This window comes from Argentina silus (assembly GCF_951799395.1).
Source record: "Argentina silus genome assembly, chromosome: 22".
NCBI lineage: Eukaryota > Metazoa > Chordata > Actinopteri > Argentiniformes > Argentinidae > Argentina > Argentina silus.
The window spans coordinates 7769476-7780850 of NC_139676.1; the positions used below are offsets into that span (position 1 = coordinate 7769476).

At 41.5% G+C, this 11375-nt stretch overlaps 1 protein-coding gene across 1 annotated transcript in view; it reads left to right on the top strand.

The window, feature by feature from the left end:
• LOC310821466 (cytosolic purine 5'-nucleotidase-like) overlaps positions 1-6219 on the top strand; it is a gene marked incomplete at its 5' end in the record, with an annotated part of 9861 nt that extends 3642 nt beyond the window's left edge. The window contains 3 exons of the mRNA XM_083693508.1: positions 578-638; positions 1663-1839; positions 2313-6219. Of these exons, the coding sequence (XP_083549634.1) occupies positions 578-638; positions 1663-1839; positions 2313-2549 (475 nt within the window). The 3' untranslated portion in view covers positions 2550-6219. The remainder of the gene's footprint in view (positions 1-577; positions 639-1662; positions 1840-2312) is intronic.
• Between the last annotated feature and the right edge of the window lie 5156 nt (positions 6220-11375).

Below are 11375 nucleotides of genomic sequence, written 5' to 3' on the forward strand. Positions count from 1 at the left end.
GAGTATGGCCCCATCACCCCACTTCTCCTTCTCTCTTTCTCTCCCCCCCCTTTCTCTCTCTCTCTCTCTCTCTGTCTCTCTCTGTCGAGGCTACCCCAGCACCTGGCCTGCCCTGCTTAGCCGTGTGCGTGTGCGTGTGTGCGTGTATGTGCATGTGCATGCCTGCCTGTGTGCCTGTGTGTATATGTGTGCCAACGAGCCAAAGTCTAAAGCGTTGGCCTCAGTAGCCTGGATGATAACTGGGTTCACAGATGACTATTTATAAACTGTCTGAAGCCCTTATCTCTCCCCGACGCTCCCTCTCTCTTTATCACCCTGATGACACTGTCCTTTCTGTCCCTTTGGCTCCGTCTATCCCTCACTCTCAACTTATCAGGCTCTCTCTGTCCGTTTCCCTCTCTCTGTCCTTTTTTTGACTTACTCTCAATTTATCTTGTGACCCTCCCCCCACCCCTCTCTCGCTCTCTCTCCCTCTCTCCCTCACTCCCTCTCTCTCTCTCTCTCTACCTCTCCCTCTCCCTATCTCTCTCTCTCCCACTCCCTCTCTCTCTCTCTCCCTCTCTCTCTACCTCTCCAGGCACCTGGACAGCAGCAGTAATGAGAGACCTGACATCAGCGCGATACAGAGAAGGGTCAAGGTGCAGACTTTATACACATGTCTCCATAGCAACGGAAACAGCATATTCACACATGGCCCCAGAGCACTTACAGTCTAGAGAAATACATATTTTTTTTGTCTAAAAATAAAATAAGTCATACACTCATTAAACACTTTATTAGGAACACTATTAATACTGGGTAGGGCCTCCCTTTGCTCTTTATTCAGAACACTATACTAATACTGGGTAGGGCCTCCTTTTGCTCTCAAAACAGCCTCAATTCTTTGTGGCATTGATTCCACAAGATGTTGGAAACATTCCTTTGAGATTCTGGTCCGTGATGACATGATTGCATGACGCAATTCCTGCAGATCTTTCAGGTGCACTTTCAAGCTGTGAATCTCCCGTTCTACCACACCCCAAAAGTGTTCTATTGGATTCAGATCGGGTGACTGGGAAGGCCACTGAAGAACACTTGAACTCATTGTCATGTTCACAAAACCAGTTTGAGACGACTTTTGCTTTGTGACATGGTGCATTGTCATGCTGGAAGTAGCCATTAGAAGGGTAAATTGTGGCCATGAAGGGATGCACATGGTCAGCAACAATACTCACATAGGCTATGGCATTCAAGCGATGATTGATTGGTATTAACAGGCCCAAAGTGTGCCAAGAAAACATTCCCCACACCATTACACCACCTCCACCATGAGAAGGTGTACAGGTGTTCCTCCACCATGAGAAGGTGTACAGGTGTTCCTAATAAAGTGTTCAGTGAGTTTAAGAGTGAACTCACTTGAGCAGTCCCTCATTCATATCCCAAAACATTTTTCTTCTAAGAACCCTGATATTGGCTTCGATGCTGAAATGAATACACTTGTTTCAATGTTTCGATAATCAGGAATCATCATTCACCTCACCAAAATAGATCATAGATCTCCCATCGATCTCTCCCCTAGAGGAAATACCTTTCAACAGTATTTCATTAAGATGTTGTCTTCTGGTAAACATAATTGTGTCTGAATGTAGTTTGTGAACCCAGCGTGTCCTTGTCCTTCAACAGAAAGTGACCCACGACATGGACATGTGCTACGGGATGATGGGCAGCCTGTTCCGCAGCGGCTCCAGACAGACTCTGTTTGCCTCTCAGGTGATGCGCTACGCTGACCTGTACGCCGCGTCCTTCATCAACCTGCTCTACTACCCCTTCAGCTACCTCTTCAGAGCCGCTCACGTACTGGTGAGTGTCTGGAAAATCAACCTCTAACCCCCCCTCCCCCCCCCCCCAACAACCCCCCTGGTCCCTAGCCCAAATCAACCCCTAGACCAAACCAACACCTAGCCCAAATCAAGCCCTTAGCCCAAATCAACCCCTAGCCCAAATCAACCCCTAGCCCAAATCAACCCCTAGCCCAAATCAACCCCTAGCCCAAATCAACCCCTAGCCCAAATCAACCCCTAGCCCAAATCAACCCCTAGCCCTCTGATTGGCTGGATGTCATTTTCATTATTTCTTTTTTATTATTTCTCTTATTTTTGTACAAATATCAAATGTTTTTATCAGTCTTCTCAGGTTGTTTATGGGGCAGGGGTAATGGCTAGAGGTTGATTTAGGGTTTAATCTTAAGTTGCCTATTAGTTTCTAACCTTACCCCCACCCCTCCCCCCCTCTCTCTCTCTCTCTCTCTCCCTCCCCCTCCCTCTCCTCTCCAGATGCCCCACGAGTCGACGGTGGAGCACACCCACGTGGACACGGACATGGAGTCACCGCTGGCCACACGCAACCGCCACTGCACCGAGTGTAAGGTCCTGGACTGCAAGAGGAGTCAGCTGACCCGCTCCGTCAGCGAGATCAAACCCCCCAACCTGTTCCCCCAGACCCCCCTGGAGATCACACACTGCCACGACGAGGACGATGACGAAGAGGAGGAGGAGGAGGAGGAAGAGTAGCATCGCGGAGGAGGAACCGGAGGAGAGAAGGAGAACCCAGGCGAACCAGGCTTGAGTTCTTTTGTGTGTGTTTCAACTAAGGGAGTTCCCTTATAAAGGGATCAGGAGCGGAGTAGGTGTGAAATACAATGGGATGGGATGGGGAGTGGAGGAGGGGGATGGAAAGTTTATGTATAAGAGATTTATATATAGAGATATTGAGATGCTACTTTTTTTACTGAAGATGTCTGAGAATATCGGAATGAGAACGAGAGGTTCATGCATCTGAGAACTGCATAGCATAGCGACCGTGCTGCTTGGTTCTCTCGAAAACTCACCTTTGGCCCCCATATACTTTTAAAATTTTAAGTTCACGGTTTTCCTTATTTTTATTTTTATTTTATATCGGTTTTACAATGAATAAGAGAAGGATATTTGTGGATTCTTCTTTTTGTTTTTAAAAAGGTGGACGGTTCGCTCTGTTGATGAATCTGAATCTGTTCATGTGTACAATACCTGTGCTGCATATCTTGGTGTGTCTCAGACTAAAACGCACTTAAAGCGTTAAAAAAAAAAAAAAACATATATATCACACACTACTTTTCTTTCGTTGACCTTCTGGTCTTTTCTCCTCGCGGTGACCTTCAAGAGAATCCACATCTCTTTGCGTTTACATTGTGAACCATAATGTAGGCATTTTTCCATACAGTGGTTTGAATGTGAAGCTCCCGAGGCTAAGCAATAGCCTTCCTTCAACAGTATGCACATTATTACCCTATATTGTTTTGTTTTTTTCTTTGCTGTTACGCTCTTTGAAATGAAAAACTGTTCAGCCCTTTTTTCTTTCTTTTTTTTTTTGGTACGGCGATGAAAAAGAATGTCCGTATTGTTATTGAGCAACATGGGAATCGATGGTCCAACTTTTTTTTATTTTTTTTTCGTTTTCATGTTGTTTGTTTGTTTGTTTGTTTTGACATTTTTCGGAGCGCAACGTTATTATTGATTTGTTGTGATTTTTTTTGCAAGTCGTATCAGTGCGTATGTACGTCTGGTGTCTCTCTCTGTGCTCAAGTAGAGTTTGCGTCCGGAATGATTGTAACCTGGGGGATCCATTCTACTGGACTAAAGCACAGCGTTGTGTACACATGGGTTACACAAAGCACAAGTCTATTTGTGGACGGCTGTGTGGATGTGAACACAGCTCTGTATGTTCATATGAATCATGCTGTCTGGTGTTTTGGAGGGAGGGGAAGAAGCACCGGAGTGAACTGTCGCAGGGGAGGCTGGCGGAGGTAGAAATCGGAAAGACGGGCCCATTGTCATGGAATAAGGAATGGTATCAGACGCATTTGTGTTTGATACCGTTCCTCATTCCGTTCCATGCATTACAATGAGCCCGTCCTCTGATTTCTACCTTCACCAGCCTCCCCTGAAACTGTGATAATTGCTATGGCTATATTCAACTGACATTATGAGATGCAAGCATTGTTACTAGGCAACTGTGAGTACAGGGTAACAGAGCTCTATAGCAACAGTGTGAACTGTCACGTGATGCTAGCTGGATAGCTAGTTCACTAGCTACAGTACATAGCTGTGTAAACTATGGAGAAACAATGGTGGCTGTATAACTCTCCCATTGGATCACACTGTACAATGCAAGACATTCAAACATGCATACACCTTTTCTTTCCTCGTTCTCCTGTACACACATGCAATATTAAATCAACCTGCAACATAGTTACACCATGTGCAGCTAACATGCAGTATTGTAATTTTTTCTTCTTTTTTTTTTTACTAAAGCTTGGAATTGTTAGTAAGGCGTGATCTTGAGTATTACATTGTGACTTAAAACAATTATTTTCTGGAGAACTATCTTGTTTAACTCTCCCTAACCATGTAGTCCCCCCCTCCGCAGTACAATCCTGGAGAACGTAGAATTCTATAGTTATATTTCTATACTAGAGAGACTCCTGCAGTGTGTAAGTGGCCTTGGCACGCAAAGAGAAGAGTACCAAGACCCCAGGGTCAGCCTTGGTGTCATGGTCGTTGGGAGGAATGCATAGGCACCAGACCGGCCGGAAGCATTAACACCTCGGTCTTAGGCCAGGTGTTTGCATATCTGCCTCCCCCAGAGAGGTCAGGGTGGGCCTGGGAGCAGGGCCTGGGCTTAACAGAGTGGTGGGACAATCCTGTGTAGCCTAATGACGAAGAGAAGCCGGCACACAGAATCTTCCTGCTTTAACTCAGGAGCATCGAACAGATTCGAACTCCGGGCTTTTCTTCATTATTTGATCACTCTGTTTTGGCCAAGTACCGGTAGATAAGTTGAGGATGTGCATGTCTATGTTTGGATGGCTAATCGGATATATAGCTTAGCCTTAGCTGGCCTATGATGCACTATGGCGGAATGTACCTGTGCAGTATTCGTTAGCTGGGAGTTTTGGACCACTTTTAAGGTTAGAAACACTGTGAAAGGAGTCCCTGCTAGTATCCCCCACCCAGGGCGACGTTCACCATCTCCAAATGTTTGTGTTCAAATGGGAATGACAGTTATTGCCATGGCCTTTTTAACATTCAGCGAAATGGGACTAAAAAGTTTTGAGCCTAGTGAACGTAGCCCAGGTCTCCCTAGTCTCCCACCCCTCAGCCATCTCCACAGTATACCCCATGTGCCCTTGTACCCAGTGCCGGCCCAATCTTTTATGGGGCCCTAAGCGAGAAAAATGTCTACTCGGGGTGGGCCCCCTAGTGGTTGGCGGCCCTGCGCGCAGCACGTCGTTTGCATCTGGGGAGAGACAGCACTTCTTGTACCCCGCGGGGGCGTAGAAATACCTCTTCAAAGCTAATGGTATGCAGTATGTAATTTAGGACAGGAAACTGCCTTGAGGATCTGGTGGAATGGGATTTTTTTTATTAAGTTGTATTTTTGCAATAACAGATGTACGCTGAAATTCTGTGTAAACATTCTTATCATTTGATTTTTTTAGCCGTGTACAGTAGTTTTGTAGACGTTTGATTGGTCCATTGATTTGGGCCGATGAAGGGAAGACCTGATTGGTCTGTTGTGTAATCTGGTGGTGTCAATTGAGAAGGAGTGTTGGTGAGTTCAACTGGGGATCTTTATAACAATTTAAGAGTAGAATTTGTTTAGAGGAACGATAATAGAACGGTTCAATATAGTGTTGTTTTTTTTATTACTCTGTGAAATGTTTGTATCCTAAGTATTGATTTTGGATAACAATAACTGGAAATACAACACTTGAGGCAGCTGTAATTCCTCCTAATGGTTGATTGGGCGTTTTTTTTTTTTCGTTATTTTTTTTCCTCATTTCTGAAGAATTGACAAAATAAAGCTTGGTAGTTGAGAAAAATCTGAAGTCCTTTTCTGTGAAAACACTTTACAAGCCATTATTTTGCGCGACTCATTACAGTGCATTATGCATGTGTAAACTAATAGGGCTGGCCAATGCAAGCAAATATGTCCAGGTTGTTATGGTATGGCTAGGCTGCTATGTGAACAACGTCCCCTCAAAGTGAGAAAGCTCTGTTTGAGATTTACAATGTTGCTTCATAAAGTTGCACTCAGTATATAGCCTTGCTGATATGCTGATTTGGGAAATGTGAAGAGCATGTGCTGTATGTAAATTGCTTCAGAAATGGCAACTTTTTATCAATGCTTTGGTTTATGTTTTTCTTAAAAAAACTTTAAAAAAACGATGTTTTTCAAATTATCTTAGTTTACAACGTTGTAAATAAGCCTTTCCATTTTCATGTCTCGGAAGAGAATTTCCTTAAATTCTTCTTTTTAATTTTTCTTTTTTTTCTTTTTTTCCCTACGTCATTACGGTCGTATGGTATTTTTGGGTTTCAGAAACGGTTTGTTTTCCCTTCAGCAGCTTCAGTGAGTATGTCTGAGCTAAACCTGGTGAACAGGCCGGCGCAACCAATGACATGTTTTCGTTATTATGACGTTTCGTTATCCGATACGTTTCCACAATCGCAGACAGAGGGTGCCAAATACTATCATACATTCAGTTATTTTCACATTTTATTTTGTGCATGGTCTTTGTATGTTCCTCAGAATGTTTTTTTGTTTTGTTTCCAGAATTATTATACAAAGTGTACATTTGGGAAATGACATTTACATGTACAATAAAGCTAATTTTCCATAATAATTAATTGTGTGTCCTGTCCCCTTCTGTTGTCGTGCGTATTATTTACTATCGGTCTAACAGTTTTAACAAGTTACATTTGACATATTTCAAAGTAAATTGAAATGGCAAGAAAGTCACATCCAACATTTATGACACCACATCATAATCCATACATTTTAGCATTGGCACTATTGACTGCTGTGCAACAATCAGCCATTTCCTACACGTTTGTGGATTAATGCCTTGATAAAGGAGAAATCTTCAGTAAAAACACTATGGGAACGGTCAATGTGTTGAATATCCACAGAACAGTATTTGTAATTGTCCAGGACATGTAGACGTTGACACAACACACATAGGGGGAGAACACGTTGGCATTTCCCTCCCCGTCATATATGGAGGGTTGACATTTGGGTGTTGAATATACAATGCAACCAGACAGACCTTTCTGTAAAAATGTATACTAACATCAGTACACTATCAGAACTCAATCATACAGGGGAGGCTGTTGGAGGTAGAAATCCGAGGCCAGGCTCACTGTAAAGCATGGAATGGTAACCTCCGATTTCTACATCCACCAGCCTCCCTTGAGATCATCATATGGAATGGTCAAAGTCCACGACTCAAATACATTAGTTCCTCTTAAGGAGGAACACAGATTTAATCACAACATAGTTTTAAATGGCATTAATGCACATACACATACATACTGTAAATCCATGGTGACAACTACAAAGCGAGCGTTAGGTACAGTATATATTTAACAGATGAACCTTTAATGCAGAGATTCTGTATAATAGGAAAGGTAAAAGTCAGATACACAAATATATTTCAATCTACTTATAACAACCTAGTGCTATAGGACCTAGATAAGTTCTTCTAGGTGACGTCACACAAGCAGGCTGGCACACGCACACACACACACACACACACGTGCATGACATGTTTATGTAAAAGGTCAAGGCGTGTTTGCAGCAACAGAATCGTCTGACTCAGCAAATCCTGCTGTAATGCAATTCAGCAATGCTTTGCACCGGCGGGTTTTGCGATACGAAATTAAAACAGCCAAGTATATGAGAACCTGCTTCAGCTGATAAACAAAAGCCTTATCGCAAATTAAGGCAAGAAAATGACAGTTTGATATAGAAATCTTATTATGTATGATTTATTCCATTCCTCAAAATACCTCAGGAACATTAAGGTAAAAAGCAATTACTGATAAAAAAAAATAAAAAAAAAGTTGAAAGGAAGGGCTTTATCTTTTAAATAGAATAGAAAATTCTGCCATAAAATGAAATAGCTCCTGATACAGTAAAGGCTATTAAGGTGACTTTTCATTTCCTTTGTGTCAAAAGTCCAATGATGGAGCAGTGAGTCTGTCGTAGGGCGCACGGGGGGGGACAGGGACAGGGAAAGAGAGAACATATTCCAGACTAAAAGTCTTTCTGTTAATCATTCACTTTTTATTGTACCGCCAACCACCAACCAGAGAGGATATAGGAATGCTTTCTCCAGGTAGAGGGATGTGACATCGTGTGGACAAAGCACAGACAGTATTTATACAGTAGCAGCATCAGGATAGACATGGAGCAATACAAATAATGGTAGAATGGAGAGCGAGTATGGATAGTATAGCACTTTTTCAACGGGGTCGTATCGAGTGTGAACGGTCTAGAGAAGCCTTAGCCACTGATCTACGGAGAGATCTCTGGCCTTAATATGCAGTTCATTGGTGATGGGGGTTCTGTTTGGAGTAGAGGAAGTCCTCAGAAAGAGGGGGGGGTAGGGCAGAGAGAGAGAGAGGGGGGGGGGGTAGGGCAGAGAGAGAGACAGAGAGAGAAAGAGAGAGAGAGAGAGAGAGAGAGAGAGAGAGAGAGAGATCAAAAGTTGTAATCTCTATTTTCAGTTAGGTTTCATTTCCTGCAAACACTCAAGTCACAGGTGCAGACTGGGCCATGACAGGACTCACTAACATGACAAACTAAATCCCAGGGATAGTCGTAAAAGTCCTTATGGATAGTCATATGTCCTTTTAGATAGTCACATGTCCTTTTAGATAGTCATATGTCCTTTTAGATAGTCACATGTCCTTTTAGATAGTCACATGTCCTTTTTCAGCAGTTTCACAAGAACACTGAAAACCCTGCAGACAGTGCTGTAGACTCATCTCATCGTGATGAATGAGAGAGCTCTTGGAATAAATTGTCGTCTAAAAAGGAGCTTATTTTTCTCGTCTCAGCCTAGGAGAAGAAGAGTGATCAAAGTATATGATGAAGTATACAATCTTATATATCGCTTATCTCTGGAATGATTGTTCTTGCAGAGCAGAATTCACCTGATGCATAGGAACACTTACAAGTAAACAAATAAAACAACAACAACAACAAAAAACAATATCTGGTCAATTTGAGAAAAGTCTTGTTATGTAAAAAAAAAGAAAAAAAAACACCCTGGTAGGAAAGTTACCAGCCCGTTTTAAGAACTTGTTCAATCTTAGTAGCTCAGAAATATTGAGATAAGAAAAGAAATAGCGACCACCAGTGGTTTAGAGTAGTAATTACTTAAATACTGTGTTATTCTGCAGGAAATATCATATCTAGCTTTAGGAAGCAGATATCACAACAACGATCTATGATGACGACAAACTGCGTCTTTATACTTCATGTTAAGAGCCAGTATCAACAGATCGTTGATCATGAAGGTCGGATTTAGATAAAACTATCAAAACGCAATGTTACACAATAGCTGCAAGAAAAAAACAACAAGAACTCAACATTCACCCAAGGGAATAAGTTGCACTTGCAGTAAATGTAGTCAACCGTTAACATTTGCTTTACAGGCATTTACACCCGCCCATAATTTCCCATGAGGCAACTTATAACATGTAAGGAAAATGATACAATACATAGAAATGATAAAAAAAACAAAAAACAAAGAATAATTTGTTTACAGGCGTAGAATAATTGTGAAAGACATAAACAATTTGTGGCTAAAATACATTAGTAGGTCTATTTCATAAGATTGTACATTCATACATTCAGTATATATTCAGTACATCCAAAGTGATAATTATTTAATATTTTCTTAAATTTTCTGCTAAACTTATAAAAATACCTACAGTATGATTCAAGTCATGATTCAAAGATCAAATAGCTCAAGTAGCAGTATGCTACGCTAACTAGCAGAGTGAACAACTTCCTTACATAGTTAATACACAGTAACATTTGTGTGTTAAGGTTTTTAGCGACAGTGTCATATAATAAGTCAATGACAGTAATACTTTGAAAAGTTATAAGTGTAAGAAAGCACATAAATGTGTTAATTGGGCAATGCTTCCACCTTCAAATGTTTCAGTTGGCAAAAGATGGTCAGCAGCAAAAACACAGCCATTTCTGTTTATTCCCAGTTATGGGAATGGTGAATTTAAAGGGGATTCAGTGTCAAAACAGAGACAAGCTTTCAGTCCAAGCCCACACAGACCTATTCAATCAAACCCTGTAGCCGGATATCCGGGGTCAGTCAAAAGTAACATCGTGCCACAAGGGAGCATGCTCAGATCATTCTGCAGTTGAGTTTCTCTTTGTTTCACACAGTAAACATTGTTTCATTGACTACATGTTCGTATCCAAACACACTCTCACAAGGCAAGAAGAATGCTATTTTTCTCTGACCCGAAAACCCTGGAATAGTTTGATTGAAAAGGGCCCATTACTCAAAGCTCAACATGAGCTGGATGTGACTGAATGTAGCATGCCATACAAACATGCGTGCGCACACAAACACACACACACACACACGCACATGCACACGCACAGACACAGACACACATACACACACACACACACACACACACACACACACACACACACACACACACACACACACACATACAGACACACACACAAACACACAGTGGAAAGGAGAGTGCTGTGTCATGCTGAGTGAGTGTCATTCAGGGACATAAGTTTAATGTCGAGGTTGCTCTTGTGAAGTTCATGATGCTCAACATGTTAGATGAGGTCATTAATACTGTGCAATTATCAAGTTCGATTATTAATAAAAAAAAGAAGGAAAATAAGAGACATACTTCCACATGCATAAGTGCCTAGCCATCACTGTAATAACCCCCCCCCCCCCCCTCCCCGCCAATCCCTAAAACGACAGTCGTCTTAAGACTTAGGTCTGGATTGTGTTAAGAATACTAACCGCCATGTCAAACAGCATTGAAATAATATTGAGGTCAAAGGGGTGATATGATCATTATGTCGTCAACCACAACAGAAAAAAACTAACTGACTTAGGACGGTTTCGCTTGCGGACAGTTGCAACTCAGCATTTTTAAACACAAATATACACATACATACATACAGGACATACATACATACAAATATATCTGTGAATTTACAATACAGTGATTTTTTTTTTTTAATTCATAATCATCATCTCTTAAATAAACGGTGTGGTTCATTGCACTTTGTTAAAATAATTAATATGATTTTTTTTAAAGGCAATAGTGTGATTTTTAAAAAGGTGAAAAAGATACTGTACCATAAGCCTGATTTAGGATAATAGTAAAAATAACAAGATCTGTAATATACATCTGAAAAAGACCCTCACCTATACAGTACATTTCCATGAATGTATGTGTAACTATATATATGTAACATGTGTTTGATACAACATATACACACAC